General features: G+C 32.2%; 3 protein-coding genes, 1 non-coding gene and 1 pseudogene across 7 annotated transcripts; 2 read left to right on the top strand and 3 right to left on the bottom strand.

The window, feature by feature from the left end:
- Nucleotides 1-1,298: 1,298 nt before the first annotated feature.
- LOC100500527 (uncharacterized) lies at nt 1,299-5,259 on the bottom strand. Of its 4 annotated transcripts, XR_416708.4 has the most exons (4): nt 5,123-5,259; nt 4,912-5,030; nt 2,045-2,352; nt 1,363-1,560 (listed from the first exon to the last, which is right to left on the bottom strand). XR_416708.4 is itself a non-coding variant. In XM_006590834.4 (3 exons), exons 1-3 carry the CDS (start codon nt 5,245-5,247, stop codon nt 1,541-1,543), a joined length of 264 nt encoding a protein of 87 aa, XP_006590897.1. In that variant the 5' UTR covers nt 5,248-5,259; the 3' UTR covers nt 1,299-1,540. The 4 variants fall into 4 exon arrangements, 3 of the variants coding, with proteins under 3 accessions (XP_006590897.1, XP_003537884.1, XP_014619481.1); XM_006590834.4 differs by lacking the exon at nt 2,045-2,352 and having other exon boundaries at nt 1,299-1,560; XM_003537836.5 differs by lacking the exon at nt 1,363-1,560 and having other exon boundaries at nt 1,929-2,352.
- A 14-nt stretch (nt 5,260-5,273) lies between these two features.
- LOC100792325 (phenylalanine--tRNA ligase alpha subunit, cytoplasmic) lies at nt 5,274-10,708 on the top strand. The gene is made up of 17 exons (XM_003537825.4): nt 5,274-5,707; nt 5,829-5,921; nt 6,036-6,092; nt 6,684-6,739; nt 6,855-6,947; nt 7,070-7,160; nt 7,754-7,791; nt 7,894-7,932; nt 8,532-8,608; nt 8,691-8,775; nt 8,884-8,980; nt 9,241-9,337; nt 9,600-9,671; nt 9,833-9,899; nt 9,982-10,107; nt 10,261-10,315; nt 10,458-10,708. Exons 1-17 carry the CDS (start codon nt 5,438-5,440, stop codon nt 10,509-10,511), a joined length of 1,467 nt encoding a protein of 488 aa, XP_003537873.1. The 5' UTR covers nt 5,274-5,437; the 3' UTR covers nt 10,512-10,708.
- Nucleotides 10,709-11,073: 365 nt separating this feature from the next.
- LOC100797076 (transcription termination factor MTERF2, chloroplastic-like) lies at nt 11,074-15,871 on the bottom strand (annotated as a pseudogene).
- A 1,538-nt stretch (nt 15,872-17,409) lies between these two features.
- Nucleotides 17,410-17,481, bottom strand: TRNAQ-CUG (transfer RNA glutamine (anticodon CUG)). The gene has a single exon. It is a non-coding gene; the product is annotated as a tRNA-Gln (tRNA).
- A 4,444-nt stretch (nt 17,482-21,925) lies between these two features.
- Nucleotides 21,926-22,988, top strand: LOC100796704 (RNA recognition motif-containing protein). The gene is made up of 2 exons (NM_001354923.1): nt 21,926-22,109; nt 22,390-22,988. Exons 1-2 carry the CDS (start codon nt 21,996-21,998, stop codon nt 22,786-22,788), a joined length of 513 nt encoding a protein of 170 aa, NP_001341852.1. The 5' UTR covers nt 21,926-21,995; the 3' UTR covers nt 22,789-22,988.
- The last annotated feature ends 1,332 nt before the right edge of the window (nt 22,989-24,320 follow it).

The following is a 24,320-nucleotide window of genomic DNA, read 5'->3' as shown; positions in this document are numbered from 1 at the left end:
TCAAACAAAAACACACAAAAAATTAATTTTATTTATGTTAAAATTTAAAACGTCAATAAATAAGAAGTTTAATCGATATCTTGCAAGTATGTACTTATAGTTTTAGCAATGTTTTGGAGTATTATTATCATATTTTCTCATTAAAGTAATAAAAATGAATATATGTGTCAACGAGTGTCACAGTGCAATACCAATTAAATTAATAGCTGACAATTAAATTAAATTAATAGCTGGCATTTGTCATCCATTTTCTTCAATTGTAGACTAGTGTACTGTGGCCAATGCCAAAAACTATTAACTTATGAGCTAAACATTAACCAACAGAAGAGGAGGCGTGTTTGACTTCAATTTACGTAAATTGGCAGTGGACGTTGCTGACAATATGTGGTAACGGATGCTAATTATAATGCGACCTATTTGCTCCTCTTGAATTTATTTTCTTCACTATTCCCTTATTAGAAAGTTCAAAGCTGGAAGGACAAATCTCTGACTCTAATAAATATCTACTAATTTGATATTTTTTAAATAAAAGAAATAGAATAGCTGATTAATAAAAAATATAAGCATTGGTTTTGTTCTTAACTTTATTTATAATCATCATACAACTCTTAATTTAAAAATAAAACATTTATCATCCATTTTCTTCAACTTCAAAACTTCTCTCAAAAAGTTTTTTTTTTTTAATTTGTTCTTACTTTAGTCCCAAGTCCTTACCATAATAAGCAGAATAGTGCATGTTCCGGTTGAAGTTAGCAAACTTAATTTTGGAATAGTTTTCATTTTGCAAATTAAATTTAAAAAAGAAACCTTAGTTTTGCTTTTATGAAAACTTAGTTTAAAAATAATATAAAATGTACTTTTAATCAAACATGTCACGCAATTAAATTTACTACCCAAATTGACTTTAGAACACCCCCAAACAAAAATCCAAACATGTTAGTCTCTCACCTAGCTAGAAAAACAAAAAAAGAAATGATCCAACCAAATTTTTGGTAATCCCCCACTTAATAGCATACAACTAATAAGAACTTGGGAGACATGTGGATGTGGGCAAAGGTCGACCCTACAATCTGCAATACCACCTCCCCCATCCTGCAACCCCATTCCCTTACCCTGGACCGAAAAACTGAAGGGAAAAAAAATGGGAGGGGGAATGCAATATTTACTCACTTAAAGCCTATCAGGAGGCTTAACCAATTGGATATTATAAAAAATAGTGTCAAATATCATTTTAAAAAATGTTACAGATAATCATTTCTGGACCAATGGGATTGGTGGGCACTTTTCTGAAAGCATAATTCAAAAGGAAAGCGAAATATAATTCATCAAATTTTAGAACCGTTGCCTTGTATCACAATCTTGTGATCAAATACGAGGTTTACATCATTAAAAGAATAATATTATTTTTCAGACTGGACTGTGATGCTCCAAGGTATGCCATAAAGGAAATAGACCAGGAGTAAGATGTGAACCAACATTAACTCTAATGCAACCCAACTAGGATTTGATATGACGGTATCCTTTAGTCTTTGACTCTTTGTCACCGAGGAACTGCAAAGTCTATAGGACAAATCAAGGAAAAATATGGATTACAATGGGCAGGAGGGAGTAAAAATAAGTTTCAAGGAATTTTCATTTTCCTCCCGGCAACATGATGAAGAAAGAAGTTTCAACCAGGGAAATATCAGGTGGGACACATCTGAATCAAGGGGAAAATGACCATAATACATTATGTCCTCACTCAGAAGCACAAACCATGGCACATGTTGACATCTTCAACTTTAAAATTTAAATCAACAAATTTAAAATGATCACGATATATTTTATTTAAATATTAGCAGTCCTAGACCAATTACTAGACAATTTTCCGTTCTCAAATTAGTTTCACTTCCAATTGTGGGCTAAATCGATGGTTGAATACAATGCCATTATACTTAAAGTAGCATGCATAAAAAGAGGAAAAAGTGGACAGAATATGACGTTTTAACAAGGATCCATCGAAAAATAGTGAGTAAATACACTTTTTTATCCCTAAAAGATTTACCTGAAACATCATTTTAAAATCCTTAAGGAAGCTTGCATCTTATTGTGAATCCTTCCAAATCCATTCAAGAAGATTTTGGGAAAGTGTAATTGGGAGCATGTTGGTCATCCATTCTCAGTCAATGAGGAAATCCAATTATACAAGTCTGCAGTTGGAGGGAATCATAGTGCAACTGACCACAATTTAAATGTTTGAAGATCTTTTCCCATCCTAGGGTGAGACAAAAGAAAAGTTACGATTCTCTCTTTTTCATTTTTTCTTTCATCTTGAATGGATCCAGCAGGCCTGTCACAATGTTTTTTTAAGTCCTATACAACAAAGTAAAAGTTGTCAGGATGTGCATAAAGAAGACAGGTAATTACCACACTGGGCACTCGTCTGATAGTATGATACCTACCACTAAGGAGGTATTTGGTATGTGCTTATTTTTACACCAGTATGTAAAATAACATGGAATCTTGAATCCCTACATTTACGATGTCAACCAATATTTTAGCTTAGGTTATTCTGATAGCAAAGAACTCCTTATTGCTAGTGCTAGGTGTTACCCTAAATGCTTTGAATAATCCTTATTTTCATACAAACATAGTAATTTTAAATTTCACAGAATCTTACACATGGTGTTGGAACTTGGAATGCAAACAACCCAAATGCTCCCCTGATCACTAAAGTTAAACTAGTACCAGAATTGACATCTTATTTTATGTACATGGAACTAGTTTTGTGGAGAAACACTAACGAGAAATTAATAATACTAGCCTGTATAATGGATTCTAACTATCCATTAGATTTCCTCTTGTATATTTTTAACTTTGTTAGAGGTAGGTAGGTGCAAGGAACATTGGAGCGAAACAAGTTTATAAATGCTAAAGAAGGAATTAATATGAAAAAAATAAAACAAAACTAAAATATTACATTGAGAGGGGTGGAATTGTTGCTAATTTCAAAGTTTTGGTCTCTTTATTTTAGTGCAACTCTAGCTTTTACTTCATTATATCAAAAAGACTAAGTCTCTCATCTTACATTATCACTTTACAAAAAGTTAATGTCAGAAACAGGTCTCTTAGCCATCTGGTAAACAAAGTTAATGTCTATCAGCACACCTTAAGGATAGAAGAATACATAACTTTGCTAACTAAACAAAATGGATCAACACAACAACCATCATAGAAACTTTTAAAAAGACTTTAATGGTTTAACCTAAGCATGGACAATAGTGGAAGAACATCTCATTGGGGTCTGAACATATAGACTGATCGAATGTAATACCTATTCTTTACTTCATGCGAACATTTGCAAGCCTATGAGTAGGGGTGGGAATAGGCTAGGCCGGCCTACAGGGGCCTACGACCTGGCCTACATAAAGCCTGGTCTGGCCTGACCTATTTAATTAAAAGGCTAGGCTCAGGCTTTTTAAAAGCCTATTAAATTAAATAGACCAGGCTTAGGCTTATTAAAAAGCCTTATAAGCCTGATAGGCCGACCTATATATATATATATATATATATATATTATTTTTTGGGTACAATTAATATTATTTTTTTTAAAACTAACAGATCTCATTCCTATAATTAAGTAAAACTTTAATGACAAGGTGTGAGTCATGTGTTCCTTTATATTTCTCATTGTTTTTATTAGTTTTCCTATTTCTGTTAACGGTTCCTTTTTCTATTCCTATTTGGTTTCCTTTTTTATATTACGTTCCTGTATTCTAGAGCAAATAAAAATCATATCCTATCATATCCTATTACATTCCTATACAAAAATCATATCATATCCTATTACGTTCCTATACAAAAATCATATCCTTTTTCTATCAGGTTTCCTTTTTTTTTAACTTTCCTATTACGTTCCTAAGCAAACAAAAATCATATCTTTTTCACTTCAAGCTTTTTGATAGAGGTAATTAACATTCTGTGTAGTCTACCGAGGTAATGCTCTAATTTTCTCTCATTTCCTTATAACGTTTTCTTTTCCTATTCCTTTTAACGTTTCCTTTTCCTATTACGTTTCTCTCTGTTGAAGTAAAATAGAGAACACAACAAACAAAAACTACATAGCAAACAAGAATCGTATCCTTTTCACTTCAAGCTTTGATAAAGGTAAAACTTCAAAATCTTGCCATTTTTTCTTTCATCTTGTTATTTTTTTTTTTTGTAAAAACAAATAGGAATATTGAAGATTTAATGTGAAGAAGACTTTTAAATAGGCTACCAGGTCAGGCCGAGCCAAAATAAAAGCCTTTGATAGACTATAGGCCAGGCTCAGGCCTCAAAAATTAATCGTAGGCTAGACTCAGGCCTTTTAAAGCCTGGCCTGACCTATTCCCACCCCTACCTATGAGCCTCATACGTACTAAACAGAATGGTGATTTAATTCCAACTCAGATTTCATTTCCTTTCTGCAAAACTTGATTTCCCACACAAAACTTGCTCTTATTATACGTTTGATATGCAGAATGGTGATTCCATAGAATGGGCAATCCCATGTTTGATAGCAAAAACATATTCCCTTGAAACTAGGAATCACCATAACTTGCAAAAGTGGTTGGAATGGTGATTCCAAATTCCGTGCAATGAGATTTAATTTCTTTTTCACTGACATTCATTTATTTTTTCAGAATTACAATTATTACATTCAACAATTCTCTTTCATAAAAAATACCAATTATATTATGTATCTGTCCTTCGCGAATTAAATCTATTTTAAATATCTAATTATTTTTTATTAAAAAAAAGAAGCAATTACGCAAGCATGCGTGTGTGTGTTCTAGAACATAATCATCATCCAAAAGATCATTGTTAATTGCGATTATTGCGCAAAAAGATAACTCAAAACGAGTAAAATAACAAGGAGAGAAGTAGTACCTCGAGAAAGCGAGCTCCAGCAGGTGGAATCGAAGGCGATATTGGAGGTGAGCCTAGCATTAGCGACAGCACTGTGAAGAGGCATCAACGAATCAACGCTTATCATAACCGACAAAACCCTATCAAACACGAAATCCACAAAGTTAAACCCAAAAACGCAATGCAGATCGATAAGAATAGTTCAAAGTAGAGAAGCTGAATCACACTGTACCTCGAAGCACGAGAGATGCACGATGCGGAAGACGAAGTGAACACAAACGGCGTGGTTGAGCTCTTGACGAAGCTTCTAGAACGATTACCGAAGGATCTCAAAGCCACCCTCACTGCGGAAGCCATTGTGATTGAACCCCCGCTCTCGCTAAACTGATAGTACTAAAACCCTACACTATAAAACTCACTAACTAACTAACTGTTATTTTGTTATTGGGCCGGCCCAACCCGGCTTATGTGGCCCAATTTAAGCGAACCTATCTATCTTATTCCAAGTTGTTTCTAAACGCTGCGTGTTGTGCTTTGCGGCGAAGCAATGGCGGAAGAAGCAATTCTGGGATTCTTAGAGAAGAACGACGAGATTAGAGACTCGGGTGAGTTCGCAGCTGAACGTGGCATTGAGCACAACGAGATCGTGAATGTGATAAAGAGCTTGCACGGGTTCAGATACGTTGACGCACAAGACATTAAGAGGGAAACGTGGGTCCTCACTGATGAGGGGGAAACGTATGCTACTGTTGGATCCCCTGAAGTTCAACTCTTTTTGGCTATACCGCAAGAGGGTATCTCTAAGGAAGAGCTTCAGGTTGTTTACATGTGTTAACTGCTACACGCACCCTTCTTTTACAACTTATTCATGTGTTGTGTTGTTGTTATTATTATTATTATTATTATTATAAATTTGATCGTTTTTTTGGTGGTTGTAGAAAAAGCTGGATCCTTCTCTCTTCAAGATAGGTTGTGCTCAGGCTGCGAAGAACAAATGGGTGGAGATGGGGAAACAGTTGATATCTAGAAAGGTACATGTTGGATTTTAGATTTTCAGTACTTTGGTTGAGGTGGCATTTTGTGTGTAAATTATAATGGAAATGATTTACAGAGTATTTTTAACTAGCTCGTTTTTCTTGCTGCAGGTCCAACATGTGGATGATAAGGTCAAAGATCTTCTTCTTCAAATACAACAGGGGCTGGTACGTGTACTAATAATTAATAATTAATATGAATGTTTTTGTCAGTAAACTTCTTGGGTACATTGAGAGGAAGCAATTTGAAGAAAAAACAGAGATTTTTTTTCTTTCTCGGGTGGGGGAGAGGGTTATCACTTATGTTCTATTCATTTAGGAAAAGTAGGAACTTTTATGAAAATTGAAGTGGTGAATTCTTGAGATATACCAAGCTATGTAAAATTATTAATTGGGTAGACAACAGGGTAGTCTCGTTAGTTGGTATCATCCATTTTTTAAATGGAGTGCTTTGGCTATTTGCACATGAGGTAGCACTTGAGTTTGAAATAATACTTGTGGGAAAATGGCAAGGTTTTATATAGATTATCAGACTCAACTCAAACTTATGAGACTGTTACAGGAAGTGGGAAGGGGGGATTTGATTTGAGATCTATGAGGTGTACCTGGATTCTACTACAAATTATGTGAAAGTGAAAACCATCCTTCATTTGTTTGGAGGGGTTATTGTTGTTGGCCTTTCCTCCTTTCTTATTTTTTTATGGGTTGCTTATCGTTTTCTGTCTCATTAGAAATTTTACCATATTGTTGTAAATGCAGAACATTGGTTCAGACGAAATCAAAGCACTCAAAGTGAGAAAGCTCATAATTCCACAGTAATAATAATTTATCTTGGTTGTGTTGAACAGTTTTTCAGATATACTGAATGTGCTATTATTGACTTGATTATTCTTTCATTATTGAAATTCGTTTTGGTATCTTGTGATTTAGGACGTGGAAGGGTTACTCATTGAAAAGGGGTCCTAATTATGCACCCAAAAGAAAGAAGGTTGTCACTGATCTGACTCGTGATAATTTTCAGAGGTATTTTTTGCATAAACTGAATGTGAATGGAATTATAACCTCTGTATAAAAGAAATTTCTTTGTGCACAACACCTTTTGTGGATTTGCATATCTTATGAACTTACTTTATTTTTTATGTTAGTGGTGAGTGGAAGGAACTAGAGTTCAAGGAGTACAATTATAGTGCTAAAGGTGCTCCTCTTGAGGGTGGCAATCTTCATCCGTTGCTGAAGGCAAGGACATATACCTTCCTCCTTTTTTCCCAAACCCCATTGTAGCAGTAAATAGCATTTGATTTTTAGATTAAATGAATATTAAAATTTTATATACTATTAGAACAAAGTGTGCATTTACATATTTAAATTCGCAGTTTGATATGAAGAGCTTTTAAGACACACCCCCTATTTATGTTAATTAAAGCATATTTAAATTGTTCATTTACCTGTGTTTATTTAATAGTACATTTATGTACCTTTGTGCATTATGATTTTAAGATGGTGCTTTTATTCATAAGAAATAATCTCTGCCTATGTCGTACTTTGTTGCCAAATTTTACATTGTCGATCCCTAGTCCTAAAAGATGAGGAAGATTGTGCTTGGCTGTTATCTGGCAACATAAACCTTTGTTAAATCTGTATGATGTAGACTGCCAATTTATTTATGTCATTCCAAAAAAAAATTGGTAGAGCACAATGACAAGTTTGATCAATTTAGCTGACCTCACCTAATGAGAGGAGGCATTTCTTATTAATAATGATGCTTCTATCCCTAAAAAAATTGACAATGCATCATGTGTTTAATACTTCTGAAATTTATCTACTTTCAGGTACGTGCTCAGCTGAAACAGATTTTCCTCTGCATGGGGTGAGTCTTATCTTTGCTATTTGGAATGATGATATCTTTGTGGTAAATATTCATTTCAAATTTCAAGTTTAACATTTTTTATGTTAATTTCTGGTGCTGCAGGTTTGAGGAGATGCCAACAAATAATTTCGTTGAGAGCAGGTTATTATTGTTTGGATCATGTTCCTTTTTGTCATCAAGTTCTCCATTCACATGTGGGTGTTCTTCCCAATAACGATTAACTTCCAATCCATTAAATGTGTTGCAAAATTTTAAATAAATATCCACATATCATCTTTTAATTGAAGATGTTGATGGCAATGATGTAAGTAACTTGATCTTATTTTTGTCTTGTCGTTTTTATATCAATGGCTTCCTAGTGTCTCTGATTGAGATTTAGATAGGTCATGTTGCTTTCCTGTCCTCTCAAAGATGTTAAATGATGTGTGGAATATATTTTCTTTCTAAGAAAAAGTTATAGCTTTGAATTTTTTTGTGAGTATTCATTGTCTTCTATAAGTTGTTTCATTGGGCCTTTGAATGATATTGAAGTAACTAATGGAACTATGTTCTTGTTATGATAGATAAATCCTCTTGGAAAGGTTCTTTCTGTAGTTGCTTGAGGCCTTGAAAAGAAACTGTTGTTCTAAATTCTGAACAATGCATTGCAACATCACAAATGAAGTGACATTTAAAAAATATATATTTTTTAAATCTCATATCATATATTTTCTTGCTTGTATGTGCTATTTAATTGGCAGCTTCTGGAACTTTGATGCCTTGTTCCAGCCCCAACAACACCCAGCCCGTGATTCACATGATACATTCTTTTTGGAAAGTTAGTAAAACCTTAATTTTCATCGTGCTAATCTTGTATTATATATTTGTATTCTGAGAACATGTGACACATATATCTGCAGCTCCTTCAACAACAAAGATATTGCCAGAGGACTATGTTCAGAGAGTGAAGCATGTTCATGAATCTGGTGGTTATGGGTCTAGAGGGTATGATCTTGAGTAAACTTAACACTTTAGCATAGGCTATTTACTATTGATAGATGGATGATTTCCAAAAAACATTCTGAAAAAGCCTTGCAATTTCTTTCTTGGTAGGTATGCATATGACTGGAAGAGAGAGGAAGCAAATAAAAACCTTCTGCGAACCCATACAACTGCTGTTTCCTCCAGGATGCTTTACCAATTAGCACAGGTATCTGTCTGAATTTGCTGGTATCATGTTCTTGTGGGTGCATACTATTACATGGTGTTTAGTGCCACTTAAGCCTACTAATATTCTTATTCTTCCTGATGATTTTTTATTGAAATTTCTATATAATGTATATTATTTATTTAGTTCAGCTGGACCAAGTTATGACACAGATAATATGCGATTGTGCTTTCAAAGTTATAGCTCTGAATTATAACTTAACATCATTCTTTATTTTCCCCTGCATTTGGATGTCTATGCAGAAACCATTTGCCCCCAAAAAATATTTCTCTATAGATCGTGTATTCAGAAATGAAGCAGTTGATCGGACACATCTTGCTGAGTTCCACCAAATAGAAGGTATGTGAGAGCTAACAAGTTACTGGCCCTGTGATTTTAATTCTTTTCAAATTGTTCATCTTGCAAATGAAAACAGTTCTTCCTTGATAGTCCTATTTCAAATCATATTAAATAAGGGGTGGGGGAATTACTGCAATAGAATACGTATGGTTATTCAGCTTCTGTTGTGGTTTGACCCACCAGATGTTTATTTTTCGCATCAAAATGTATCAATAAATTTTCTGGAATTTTGTGATTGTCACATTTTTATGTTTCAATTCAGGCCTTGTATGTGATCGAGGACTCACTCTCTGTGACTTAATAGGAATCCTACATGATTTCTTCTCACGCTTAGGTAATGTTCTCTTGTACTGAAAAAGATTTAAATGTTGAATGTAAGTTGGAGACTTCAAGGAATATGATCCACAGCCAAGTTATTAAGGACAGGCTTTAGTAGTATATGATTAATCTTTTATTGATTTTAACTAAAAGAAATGATTTCATTACCAAGTTCAGGCATGACCAAGCTGAAGTTCAAACCAGCTTACAATCCATACACTGAACCTAGCATGGAGATTTTTAGGTGAGTCTTTCTATAATGATTATCTACCATGTCCTGATGTTGATTATGGATATGCTGAGATTATGTCATATTACTTTAACAGTTATCATGAAGGCTTTAAAAAATGGGTAGAGATAGGAAACTCTGGCATGTTCAGACCTGAAATGTTGCAGCCGATGGGACTTCCTGAAGATGTCCAAGTTATTGCTTGGGGTCTTTCCCTTGAAAGGTTAGAAAAAAATCAGAACACTTTAATCATAACTGAGAATAAAATGAATTCACTTGTAAAATTTAAATTCTTGTTATAATCTTTCTGTACAAATCTAATGAAACTATAGATGGGTGGAAATTGGTTTTAACTTGTTATTTTATCTGGAAACAGGCCAACGATGATACTATACGGGATAGATAACATCAGAGATCTCTTTGGACACAAGGTATTTTTAGGGGATAACTATGAAGACGGACTCATCTCGATTTTGAACTGAATACCACCATCTGGTTATTTTGGTCCTTTATTGATGTGTTTTTTTCTCTGTTTTTAAAACATACCTTTGATATTTTTCTTGTTTTCCGCAGGTGGATCTTGGGCTTATAAAGAAAAATCCAGTATGTCGTCTTGGAATTGACTAAAATGATTCATGTTTGTTTCTTGTATTTCTTCTCATTTATAAATTATAATTTATTTTTGTCTCTAAGATCAAACACTACCTGTAGATTGTAAGTTCAGTTTCTATATGAAGAATTTTGATACGGGAGAAAAAAGCTACGCCCTTGTTATTTTGGATATGTTCTGAAAAAAATATTAATGGGAAGTTACCAAATTTCAATTTCTTGTGGTCTGGAAAATTTTATGTATCACATTACAAGGACAGGACGTATCATTGGCCTCAGCTATTTGCTATTTGCTGCCAAGCTTGCGAGTGATTTGTTTTCGTCTTTTATCAATTGAACACATCGTTGTTAACATTGGTATTTCAATGCGTCTGCTTTCTGCTTGGTTCTGTTAGTAGGCTACATTTTATTCCCAGAAGTGGGCAAGTTTCATATGGACGGGCATAGATCTAACAAGGGCATCACAATAATTGGTTCAAGAGCCTCAAAAGTTGACCAAATGAATATAACATGGATGACCAATTTATCATGATAACGACAATAGTAAAAAAAAAAAAAAAAAAACTTTACGCGGGAACAGTTCTTGAACATGCCTCAATCTATTTGGCTATTAAATAATTTGTTGGCAGTGGATCAAAGGCTCTACTGTACTGGGTATTTACTAATAATGCATCTTTTTTGCAAGGGAAAATGAGGAACTTCTCGTTTTCATAGTTAATCCATTAGATTCCTACAGAACTTAGAATAATCCATGATTACTAAAATAACTTTACTAACCGACAACTTAATTATATATGGATCAAAATTAAGATCTGAAGGATGTTTTTACAAGCTATCTTAAAGGTCAGCATAAATTTGTGATGCCTAGGGTATAATCTTACAACGTTGGGACCATGATCATCTGTAAATAATTTTATATACGGATCACGGTTTTTCATATAAAAAAAACGAGATGAAAATTGTGTCATCAAAGAGCTTGCTACAAAGTTGCTGGTTACAGAAATACCGGAGCTAGATTTAAATGGGTTTCAAATATCAATTTGAGCTTTGACCTTCTGAAGAAGGCTCAAGTTTAGCGTTCTTCCGGTAAAGAGGACCCAACTCTAGAATTTTGGAACACAAGCATATCAGATTACCGTGATTAACAAGGTCAGACAGATTATTCAGTTGCACAGCAATCAATTGTTCCCTTGCTCCTGTTAGGGAAATAAACCGAAGTCTCAAAAATCAGAGGAAAACCTAAGATCAAATGAAGAACAAAGCAGACATGTAACAAAAATTTATCACAATAAGTCAACATGTACATTACTTCATTTACAGTATGCATGAGCATATACCTCAAACCATCCTACTGAATAATTGCAAAGAGTACACTGGTCAGGTCTCCACAACTCCAACATAGTCCCTTCCAGTGGTAGTGTAATTGGCTCAGTCTGCAGCAATTTTATCTTTACAAGGGAGGCAGTGCAGCCAGTGCCAAATTGCAGGCGTTTTTTGTTTTTTAAGACATAAGAACTCCTTTTCCTCCACTAACTCATTAAGGTGTTTCTGCACCATACCAGCTGCTATTAAGTCATTTAGCACCTCCATCTTTGTGAAGAACAATTATGGTTCTATGACAATCACTTATCACAGCCACCAATTTTTTTTATGGCTGGGGTGTCGTAAAATCTCCAGTAATAACAGATTGGGGCTAAGTAGTATCCTCATTTGTGACAGCAGATTCAAATCTGAGGCGCTTTCTAATTATGCCCTTGACCATTTTGTTGAATTCTTCGTCAGTGCTAGTCAACATGATGTATCTTAGCTTAATATTAATCTGATTCTCCACTAGAACCTTATGTCTTGGGATAATTCGACCCTCAAGAGAATAGCTGAAAAACGTGATAATGGCAAGGGGCATGGATAATTGAAGACAGCCAAGCAATGGGATAAAAAATCATTAAGAATCAAACAAGGTTTTTGCAAAGGCCAGACCATTGTTTTCCACAAATAAATATACTTGGGACGAAGGACATCTGGATTGTATCTGAGCAGCATTGGGAAATCAGCAATCATCTCACCCAATTGCCGAAGACGTATGCCAAGACACAAAAAGTATTTTACATTTACGTCAAGCTTATGTGCTATATTGCATCCCAACAGCTCAGGTCCAAGAGCTACAACCTTGGCAATATCTTTCTCACTGACTCCAGCTTTGGTCATCAAGAAAATGACCTATACATACAAATATTCAAATTTCAGCAAAAGAGTCAATTGATGCCTCTAGATGAGCCAGTTTATTGACATATAATTATTGTGATTATTATGTCTATGCATCAATTACTTCTACATGAAGGACAACTTAGTAGCACTTGATGCATAAATTCCCATTCATAACTCATGCTTTCTGGGTGTGGTTTTAAGTGTATGAAGGTATGATGCCTCTAGATGGGTTGGTTGCTGATAAATATAATTTTATCACTGCACAAGATTATATTCAAATTGATATAATGCCCCAATCTTTTTTCTGTTATTCCTAAATTAATATGAAGACTCATTTCTTTTTCTTTTTCAGTTATTAACAAAAAGGACTATCATGGCAGCGGTAAGGCAGTGGAATTTGGAAAAACCACTTTATGGTGGCAACTTCCATAGTTGCATAAGAAAAGGACAAACCACTGGTCTAATCTTCTTGTTCAGACGTTAAGTGAGTAGAGGAGGAAACTTCACAAGCATGTTGTCAATTGCATCATTGCGAACCCCTATATCCTCAAAAAACCGCACCTTCACAATAAAATTGTCAGCATTACCTTCGGGAAACAATACAGTAATCATTGGGAATTTTATTTCTGAATCTACTACACTTCAAATCAAATACATAAGAAAACAATAACATCTAGATCTCATGAGCTGGAGGAATAAATAATGATAACAAAAATGAAGTACCACTAAAAAATTGTACCAGCTGCCACCTTAATTACTAGCATCACTCAACTGATAAAAGAAACAAATAAATCAGTGTTTGCATACCTTTGGCACAATAGTCATCTGCAAGTCAGCACAAAAGACCATTGGTTTAATGGTAAGCATTCTCCTCATACCATCTCAAGTGATCCCATAATAATACAAATACTTAACAAGAGGCTTCCATCGTTCATCAATGCTACACGCCATCAATTGTGGTCTAAATGCAATCAATCTGACAACATCCTTACTTTGAAGCCCAAATTCTTTTAAGTAATTAACCTGAAATTAAAACTGCAGCATCAGACATTATGTATATCCATATATCAAACAATATCAGCATACACATCAAAGTAAACTGTAGGACTTCAAATGTTTTGATTTGGATGATACTAAAACTGAATAAACTAGTGTATGAGAGAAGACAATGACGATATATTGAAAGATGACTGTATTACTGTACATTATGTGAAAATCTAGTGTACCTTTGCATTCATTTCTTCCATAGAATAGTAACCAAGAACTTTAGGAAAATCAAAAACCATTGTGCCAAAATCCTTCTCATTTAAGCCCATATCATGGTAGATCTGTGCACGAGTCTTCACTTCATCTAAGCTATAAGACAATAACTGAGGACAACGACTAATGACATATTCCATCCAATCCCTCCTGACTCCATTGGACTCCAAGTACAGAACAATCTCATCCAGCTCCGCATGGCTGCGCTGGAAAATATTATCTCCAGCATTCACCATTACAACACCGAGAAACTCTCCTTTCACATATACCGATTTCAACCACTCAACAAAACTCCTTACGGCCTCAAGGTTTCCTCTCGACATCAAAATAAGCTTTGCTATCCGAGGAAATGATATTGCATTGTGCTTCAACCATCTAGAGAATCGAAGACAGACAATCAAACACAAGCATTCGAAAATGAAATCATACATAGACAACACATTAAGAAACAAGTAACAACCAATGAGGATGGAGTTATAGGGTTGGTTTGGTGGTAAAAGGAGAAGAAAAGGAGGGAGGGAAAGGTCGTGAGTTTGATTCTCCCGCTAACAAAAAAAACTAAAAATTAACAATTAATATTTGCCAATAAAAAAAATGAGGATGATCATCCCCAAGGTTTTAAAAAACGGTCTGCAACTGCAAGTTATCAACAATTTTCCACAACATCCCCATTTGATTTCACACAAACAACATAACAAACAGCATACCAACAACTTGAAAAAGCAACAATCATAATAACCTCAGTCCATACCTAATAAGTGGCACAACTTTAGAGTCATCAATGACAATTTTGGCGCGTAAGTTGAAGGTGGAGTTTGAAAATTCGGGCAATCTTTTCAAGTTAGCAGCTTCAATCATGATGTAATCAATGAAACCGGATAACCTGGTAACCAAATTGGTAGTGTAAGTGATTCCAAACTTCCCCTTTCGCACGGCTTCTTTAAAAACCTCTTCAGTAACCTTCCTTCGAATCTCAAGAGCGCGCATTATCATCTCCTCTTCCTCCTCCTCGTTGTCTTTACCATCACTTGATTGAAACAGAGTGCGGAGAGGGGGCAGAGAAGAACCCACATCGGAGTCACTGGGAGATTGAGCGTAGATGGAGCCAGGGAACTGAGGGCTCCTTTTTCTGACGAGGGAAAGCTCCAAAACCTTGACTTTTTCTTCGTGGGGCATCGGGTCTTGAAGCTCGCTGGGTTTGGGAATGGGAATGGGGATGGGTGCCCCATCATCCTTGTGGGAGAGGTGGTGAAGAAGATATGCTGTGGATTTGGAATTGGGTTGGCGGAGAATGGAGTGATGCTCGTTTGGGTTTTGACAATTGAAAATGCTGCATGTTGTTGAATTGCGCAGGGGAACAGAGGAGCAAAGAAGGTAGAGGTTGTATTTTTGACATGAAATAAACATCTATTCTTTTTCTTGTTTACTCGTTAAGCGCTGAAGGCTGAAGGCGAAGAATGAAGATATATGGTGGTGGGAATTGGCAAAGATAAGAGTTTTAACAGTTGCCACTCTTCAGTTTCGACATTTTTCGTTAGAAGCACTGGTTAACGAAGAGCACGCACTTGCGATTTTGTTTGGATATACACTGAGGCGTTAAATGACGTCGAGTTAGGCTAATTTTTTCATCTATATCGGTTTCACTTTATTATTTTTTCTGTTTTTTTTGTATCGTTCTTTTTTCTCATCCAAAATAGGATCAACATATATCATTACTCAATCTATATATGATTATAGAACACATCTACGGAAAATTTTTCTAGGCGTTATTCTCTGATTGCTACTCTGAAAAGTTAAAAAAAAGAACACTTTGAAATAAGAAGACGCCTTTCTCTAATTCTGAAATCTTTGCTTTTGATTAATGATACATAGATATTTTTTATTTTATTAATATTCCATTAACAATTTGTCCTTAGTATTTATGTCGAACTCTCTCAGTTAATTTATTTTAATAGTGATGAAAAATTATCTTGTCTCTAATCTTGATATCTTGATAAGTAGAAATTCGTATTTAATTTCTGGTAAGGATTTGTATTGAGTTCTAACTTCTATGTCTTGACTCTTTATTGTGAGTAGAGATTATTCACTATTCACTTTGTACCCTCTTGCAGATATCAACTTTAACCTTTTGATTGTGTTGTTAGGAATTTTGACAGCATTCTATTGGGTGCTTAAGAAACACCACCTGCGAATCAGTACATAAATCGTTATATGTTCAAAGAGTCACCAGGACACATGTTAAGGTCGTCCTTCCCTAATGACTTAAATAAAGAAAACCTTGTTCTAATGTAAGATGTTATAGTCAAGAATTACGTCTAATTAACGGTTTATGTTTTTGGGAGGATGGCTCATTCATATCAAATTATCAATCTGTCATCAATAAATTGATATACAATAATGACAATTAAGCCTTTTTACACTACTTGCGGTCTGTTACATGAATAATATTTTTGGTGAGTGAAAGTACTCTCAATCATATCATAAGTTTATACATGTATTTGTCTTGTATACAATACAAATTATACAATGGTGTTTTTGTATAAATTTGTGAAGCTTGTAATTTCTCTGCTGAAAAAGGAGGTTATATTTTAATATCATTTGAAGTTATGGTTGAGTTTGAATTTTTTTGGCGAAAAATGTCAACTGTTAGTTAATTTTTGTTAAAAAAAAGAATTAAATATGCGATTTTTTTTATATATTTATTTTTAATCACTCAATCAATTTTGTATCTCTTTTGATTGAGTTTGTCTTGACTTATCAAGAAGTGTTTTAATCTATTAATTTGTGATAAACTTTGTTTACTTAAAACCAGATGCATCAATATCAGTTTGAGCCTGTGATATGTCCTGTTTCTGTGAAAGTGTTACTTGAGCTGGTGAATCCAGTGAGGCAGATGTGAAGCAATGGTTGGAGCAGTTGTTACCTTACATCAATCTTTATTACAAGGATCTTGTAACAAAAACAATGGATCTGTCTCTGATTGTTGATGAGGATTTCTTAGAGGAAGTGTGGGCAATTGCCCTTGTTGCCAGGTATTTCCTACATTCCAAACCTTCAAAAAGAACCCCTTGTGAGATATGTTCTCAAGGCTTTGGAAACCCCTTTCAAAGTGGTAGAGGAGTAGAAAGAGGGAGTAGTTTAAACCATACAGGCAATGCTAGCTGGATGTCTTCCATAATTCCATTCCTTAATCTTACTATAGTTTATTCTTCTTGGGAAATTCTTTAATAATTATAAACATAAAATAAAACATACGTAAATTAAGTACTAACCGGTTTGAACTTATTTTAATTATTTAATTAAATATTGCAGGCCATATTCACCAAAACAATGTTGCAGGCCAGAGTTCTCTTCTTCTATGTTCTCACATCGCAGTCACCAAATTCAGATTGGCAGTAAGCGTCGTGAACATACATTTCAAAAGATAAAATAAATAAAAATATCAAGATTAAGGTCCCACCGAGATTTGAACTCGGGTTACTGGATTCAGAGTCCAATGTCCTGACCACTAGACCATGGGACCTCATTATATATTTATTTTGTATAAAATATATATTTCATCTTATTTTTAAAACATCAATTATATATCTTCACAGATTCAATCGTGATACTAATCCTACCACGATTTAAAGATTAAGATTAAATCTTGCAAATAAAGTTTTGCTAAAAAATTGAAAGATTTTCATTGATCCACCTTTTATGTTTCCACTAGTAAAATAGAGAAATTATTTTTGAGAAACAAAAATTGACATCAAACAATTCATCCTTCGATTTTCTTTTAGAGTATTTTTAAGACGTATATTATATATGATAAAAGACTATATATTAGTTGAGAACAATGTACTAATTTTATTATTATTTATTTAAATTTTGAAATATGAAAACTAATATTTCTTTAATTACTTTGAATTTTTCTGATATTACCATTAATATTTATGATTTATTCATCCTTCTTAAAATTTTAATATTTAATTATAAAATTTAATGTTACTTTAAGTAATCTGATTTTTATATTATCATCAATGCTAATTATTTATTTATTTATTTTAATTTTCTCCTAATTATTATATATTTTTCTTATCATCATTATATTTTGTCCAATTAAATCTTCATCTCCTTCTGAATTTTTCAAATTCTCCCTTTTCTATACTTTTCGAATTTTCTCTTAGAAATATGCGAAAGCTAAGCTTCTATCATATTAAGACAGTCCTACTCTCTAACCATCAAGTAGGATACAAAATTATATATTTTTTAAAATATACTTCTTATTTTTTGGTTCTTGTATCTTTTTTAAAATTCCTGAAACATGTTTTTTTCCATGTTATAATATATACAATGAAAGTTGCTTACCTACATTGCTCATTAATAAAAATATTATTTTTGTGTCACATATTTTTGGGTTACTTAAAATTACTTAATGAGTTATTGAGCATTTGTATTAAAAATAAACAAATAATATAAAATGTTGAAGAAAAACAAATAATAGTTATGAGTTAAACAACTTGTTTATAACAATTTTCATTGAAGATAAAATTAATTAAATTTACTTAAATTGAAGTGAGAAGACGTGATTGGTATATATAAAAAGCATTAAAGAAGCTTCACACGCAAATTTTTTATCATTTGCTCCACACACACAATTTACAGTGATTAAAAAAATGACATATTTACTTGGATGAAAAAAGATATTTAAATCATTGTGATTTTGTTAAACTTATCCTATCCTAATGGAAATGTTTGGGTTTGATTGTTGTGGTGTAGGTGTACGTAAATGATGATATCCGATACCAAAGCATGGTAGTGTGAGGTGAAATCTAGTCTTGAATTGTGAATTTTTAGTTGTTAATGGCAGGTGATGCTGCTGGTTTGTTAAAGGTGACATCATGGGTTAGTTTAAGGTGAAAATTTGTAGAAAGAAAAAAAAATCATAATGATAATATCATAAAAATATTCAAATAGGTTAGGTCATATATTCAAATTAAGTTAAGTTTTTTTTTTATCAAAACATACCAAACCTTTAAAATTAAGTTGTCACATGCAAACAAAGCAAACTCAACTTTATAATTATGAAATAAGACAAATTTAAGCTTATCAAAGTTTGGCCTATTTTCAATAGGAACTCAACTTTCATATCAAATTTTGCAAAAAGCTTTATTTTATATCTAATATTTATATCATATTCAAATTTAAACATATTTTTTTTCTATTTTACAAATATGTTACTCTTTTATTTTATTTCCTAAAAATTATACTTTTTGTTTTTAGCCTCCAATGATATGGTATTATCAGTCTTGGTACTTTTTTATGACATAACATTTTATGATGTCATCATTTATTGATAAAATATTTGTGCATATATACAAGCCAATGTTAACCATGACAACAAACGTTGGCAACTTCTCACAACAATAATCAATGACATACTCATGCCAAAAAAAAAAATCTAAGAACGTTGGTAAAAGAAATAAATTATAAGGAAGAAAATAAAAGAGTAAGTAAACTTTAAGCACTATAAATATATTTAAGTTTTTATTTTTTAATAGATCTTTCCACCCTTTTGGTGTAATGGTGTTAACATTTTTGTGAATGGTTCACATCTTTTTTAGACTTTACTTTCTTCCATTCACCATTTTTTTTAAAAATTGTCTCTACTTATTTGATATGAAGAAAAAAAATATATAGCATTACAAAATGGTCCCATGGTCATGAACTAATTATAGTGCTTTGAAAATATTATTATTTGCTTGTGGTAACACACCAAGAAGCATAGCATCTGATACTTTTTTAATAAATTTCAATCAATAAAAAATATGCTATAGGAGTATCATTTTAGAATATTGACTTTTGTGAAAAATATACTATATAAAGTTTTTTATCAAATATTTTAAAAAGTATATATGAAAACCTTTTATTTAGAAAAGAAAAAATGAACTTTAAAATAATTAGAAAAATTATTGTTCAGTTTCTTTTGTTTTTTAAATTTTATTTTATTTTCTTTACCTGCATTTAAATACAATGTAAGTTTATGTGTAAGTATTGTTGCAATATTCTAAAATAAATTAATTCAACTATATGTTTATTTTATAGTGTTTAAATTTTATAAAATGGTCTGTTTATTCATAATATTGCAACAATACTTACACATAAACTTACATTATATTTAAATGCAGATAAACAACAACATAAAAAATGGAGATAAAGAAAATAAAATAAAATTTAAAAAACAAAAAGAAACTAAACAATAATTTTTCTAATTATTTCAAAGTTCATTTATTCTTTTCTAGATAAAAGGTTTTCATATAATTGAATTAATTTATTTTAGAATTATTATTAGTTTTTAAATTAAAAAAAATTATTGTATGGAAACATAGCCGCCGACAAGAGATATTTTTAATTTTAGTTAAATTGTTGGCATCTTGATTTTGATCTTTTTAGATTTTAATTATACCATTTATTCCTTTTAATTTTATAAATGAATGATTTTAGTCATTCTAATTGGTTATTATCAAATAATTATGATTAATTGAGTTATTAAGTTAATTATAAATTAATCAAAAATATTAATTATTTAAAAAATTAAATAAAAAGTTATTAATCCTATTTTTTATAACAATATATTCTTCCTCTAAATACATATTTTATCTTCAGCGTCACATAACTCCAATAATAATAATACTATATTATAATTAATAATTTTTTATTAAAAAATTTAAATTTAATGATTAATATTTTTTTATTTAATTTATAACTAATTTAAAATCTCCAATAATTGTAATTTTTAATTAATAATTTTTTAAAATAGATTAAAATCACAAATTTATAAAACTAAATAAACAAATTAGACAATTAAAAATCAACTGCACAGTAAATTATGGATTTGAAAACTAACGAAATCAAAATTACATTTTTGCTTTATTTTTTGGTTGAAAGCTGAGGAGGGGTAAAAACGTAATTGCAAGCACCAGATATTTTGATGGTAGGAGCGTCAGATATTTTGATCTGTCTCGGAAACTGCACGTTATCACGTGATGTTGGGTCCCACAATGACAATCTTTTACAGCACACGTCATGCTCATGCCTGCAACTTTTTTCCAATTTACACCTCTTTCTTTGTCTGGACCTGTAAATTAGCTGTATGGTTGCGAATGTGCGATTTCTCTATTTCCCATTTAGGATTTAGGATATTTAATATATTTTAAATTTTATAAAAATTAACGTTTATATTTTTATATTAATTAAAATCATGTAATTTTTAATTCCTACTTTAAAAATTATATAATTTTAGTTCTTTATCAAATAAAAAATAATTATTTTTCTTACACCAAAACTAAGCCATAAACTAAAAATGTGTCAAGATTTATAAAAACATTAAAAATTGAAACAAATTTCAAAATAGTTTAAAAGACTAAAATAAATTTTCTCCTTTTGTTTATTATCTTATTTTTCTTTTAGTTTTAACATAAAATCTTAATTTAATCTTTTACAAATACTTTTCAGTCAAACTTAGATTTTTTAAATAAATTATCAGTTTAATTTTTAAAAAAATAACGTTTGAAGGTGGTCGTTATTTAAAAAAATAATATTGACGAAAGTACTATTTCCTGTTTAAGTTTAATTTTCAATTTTATTCTTAAAATATTATAAATTTTAAGTTTCTATAAAATGAATAAATTTAATTTTGAGTCTTTATAATTTTTTTCATCACACTAAATATGACCAGATTCCTTTTTTGACAAAAAAATATGACCAGATTTCTAAAACAAGTGTATAAATAAATTTAGTAGATAAAGAGCTATGAAAGAAAAAAAAAAAACTTCTAAAATAATAGAGGAAATATTTCAATTTCAAGACTGAGAATGGAGGAGGGTAGAAGCGAAATTATACGTAGAACTTGTAACCAAGCACGGGTGTTAATTTAACCGTGGTTAACAAATCACCTGCTATAAAAGGATCCCGCGGGTATTCCCTTTTTCTTCGTGCTAATCTTATCTTATCCCTCTAATCACTCTAGCTGTTGCAAATTTCTACTATTTTTCAATGGCTTCTGCAGATGTTGAGTTCCGTTGCTTTGTTGGTGGGCTTGCTTGGGTCACCGGCAACGATGCCCTCGAGAAAGCCTTTTCAATCTACGGCGACATCGTTGAATCGAAGGTCCGTTTGATGCAGGCACCGCAACTGATCTCACACGATTCGGATTCGGATTTTTTCTCGATCCTCTTCTGATCTGTGATCTCTGATCTATTTGCGTTACTTGATCTATGATATGATACTTGTGTTACTATATGATTCTTTTATTACTCACGCCAATAGGTACGTTCATCTTCTTCCTTTCACCAAAGGCGAAGATCGATCGGTTTCTATTCGGTTCTGTCGTTAGTTTTCGTGTTTTTTCTTTTGCTTTGGATCTGATGCATCGTGTTTTTGTGTGCAGGTTATCAACGACCGTGAGACTGGAAGGTCCAGAGGATTCGGATTTGTGACCTTCGCCTCAGAGCAGTCAATGAAAGATGCGATCGCAGGAATGAACGGCCAGGACCTTGACGGCCGTAACATCACTGTCAACGAAGCTCAGACCCGCGCCAGCCGTGGTGGTGGTGGAGGCGGTGGTTTCGGAAGTGGTGGTGGATACAACCGCGGTAGCGGTGGATATGGTGGTGGTGGTGGCGGCGGCGGATACGGTGGTCGTCGTGAAGGTGGATACAACCGTAATGGTGGGGGTGGAGGTGGAGGATACGGCGGTGGTAGAGACCGTGGTTACGGTGGTGATGGTGGTTCTCGCTACTCTCGCGGTGGGGAAGGCGGTGGATCCGATGGAAACTGGAGAAATTAGGCATATGACCCTGTAAATTAGGGTTTATGATTAAGTTCAATTATTTTAAGGTGTTGTCTGTGTGTGGTTTAAGTTTCGGTATCTGTGTTGGTTTCGTTTCGTGTTCCTGTGGTTTTCGTTTTTGACCTACAATTCTAGTTGTGTTTATAGTCGATCGAATGAAATGATAGTAAGAAATTATCGCATCAAATTTCTATGGATTTTGCTATCTGTTTGCTGGACGTGGAAATCGAATTGGATTAATGGTGATGGTTCTTAGTTTACCGGATTCGGTAAATTGTATACTCAAAACGATAAAAATAACTAATTTATTTTTTAAAATTTGCATAAACAACCCTTTGGTACTAAAATTAATTTAGTTGATCTGCAGTCTGCACCAAAAAAAAAACAACATGGAGGGCAGAATAGAGGCATAAAAAGCACGTGATTCAACATGAGGGATTGTGAAATTCTTAATCTATGAAACATAAATCTAATTACCAATTATTTAAAGTTAAAGATTTGGTATGACAATTCTCTCAACTCTTAAAACATGGGGTTTTAAGGCAGAAATACAATTTTCTTCACCTTAATTAAAATTTTGCAATTTTAGTCTCTTCAGTTTTTAATAGAGTAATTTGTTCCTTCTTATTAGTAATTAAATATTTTAACGTGATAAATCCAGCAGACTTAACTAACTATCCGTCCGTTTAATCTATCTAATCTAAATGTACAAGGATTACAGTATTAATTTGTCATATTACTATTTTGATCTAAATTATTATTAATTTGTTATATTTAAAATGATGATATATTTTATTGTGATAGATTTTAGTTTAAAATAATAAAGTCAAATTTTTTATTTTAATTTATTCAGTTTTTTAACATTTTAAAATATGTTTTAAAATTAATATTTGGATTCACCGATCAGTTCTTATCGGTTACTACCCGTAGTCAACGTTAATGAATAACAAATATTCACATTTGAAATTGTTGTCCATAGGAATTAAAATTATAATTTTTTTAAAAGTGTGGATGAAATTTTTTAATTAAAAATGTGAGACTAAAATTTTAATTTTTCTAAAAGTATGAGAGAAAATGTCTTAAATAAAAATAAATTCAGACGAAAATTATATTTTAGTTAAAATTTTAATTATATTTTCATAGATGTTTTTTTTTCTTAATTTTTTATCTTTTTAATTTCAAATTAAATAATATTAGTTTTTATGTCTACCAAAAAAGTATTCATTTTAATATTTTTCATTTTTAATTCTAATTTAAAAATTATATCTTAAATTTGCTAATGTTACAATTTATTTTTTATTTTAATTTTACATGCAATTTATATATCAGTAATAATTTATTGTAAAATTTCATTTTAATATAATTATAGATTATTTCTTTATATTTTTTTGCTTAATGGGCGTTTTTAGCTATCATTCGTCAAAGATAACACTTCTAACTATTTTTCATCTACAAAAGTGTTTTTTTAATTTTTTTTTTCTTAGCGTTTAATCTTTGCGATTTTAATATTTTATTTTAGAAACAATGAT

This window comes from Glycine max, chromosome 11 (assembly GCF_000004515.6).
Source record: "Glycine max cultivar Williams 82 chromosome 11, Glycine_max_v4.0, whole genome shotgun sequence".
Classification (NCBI taxonomy): Eukaryota; Viridiplantae; Streptophyta; class Magnoliopsida; order Fabales; family Fabaceae; genus Glycine; species Glycine max.
Note: the sequence above shows the minus strand (reverse complement) of the source record. Positions and strands in the feature narration are given on the sequence as shown.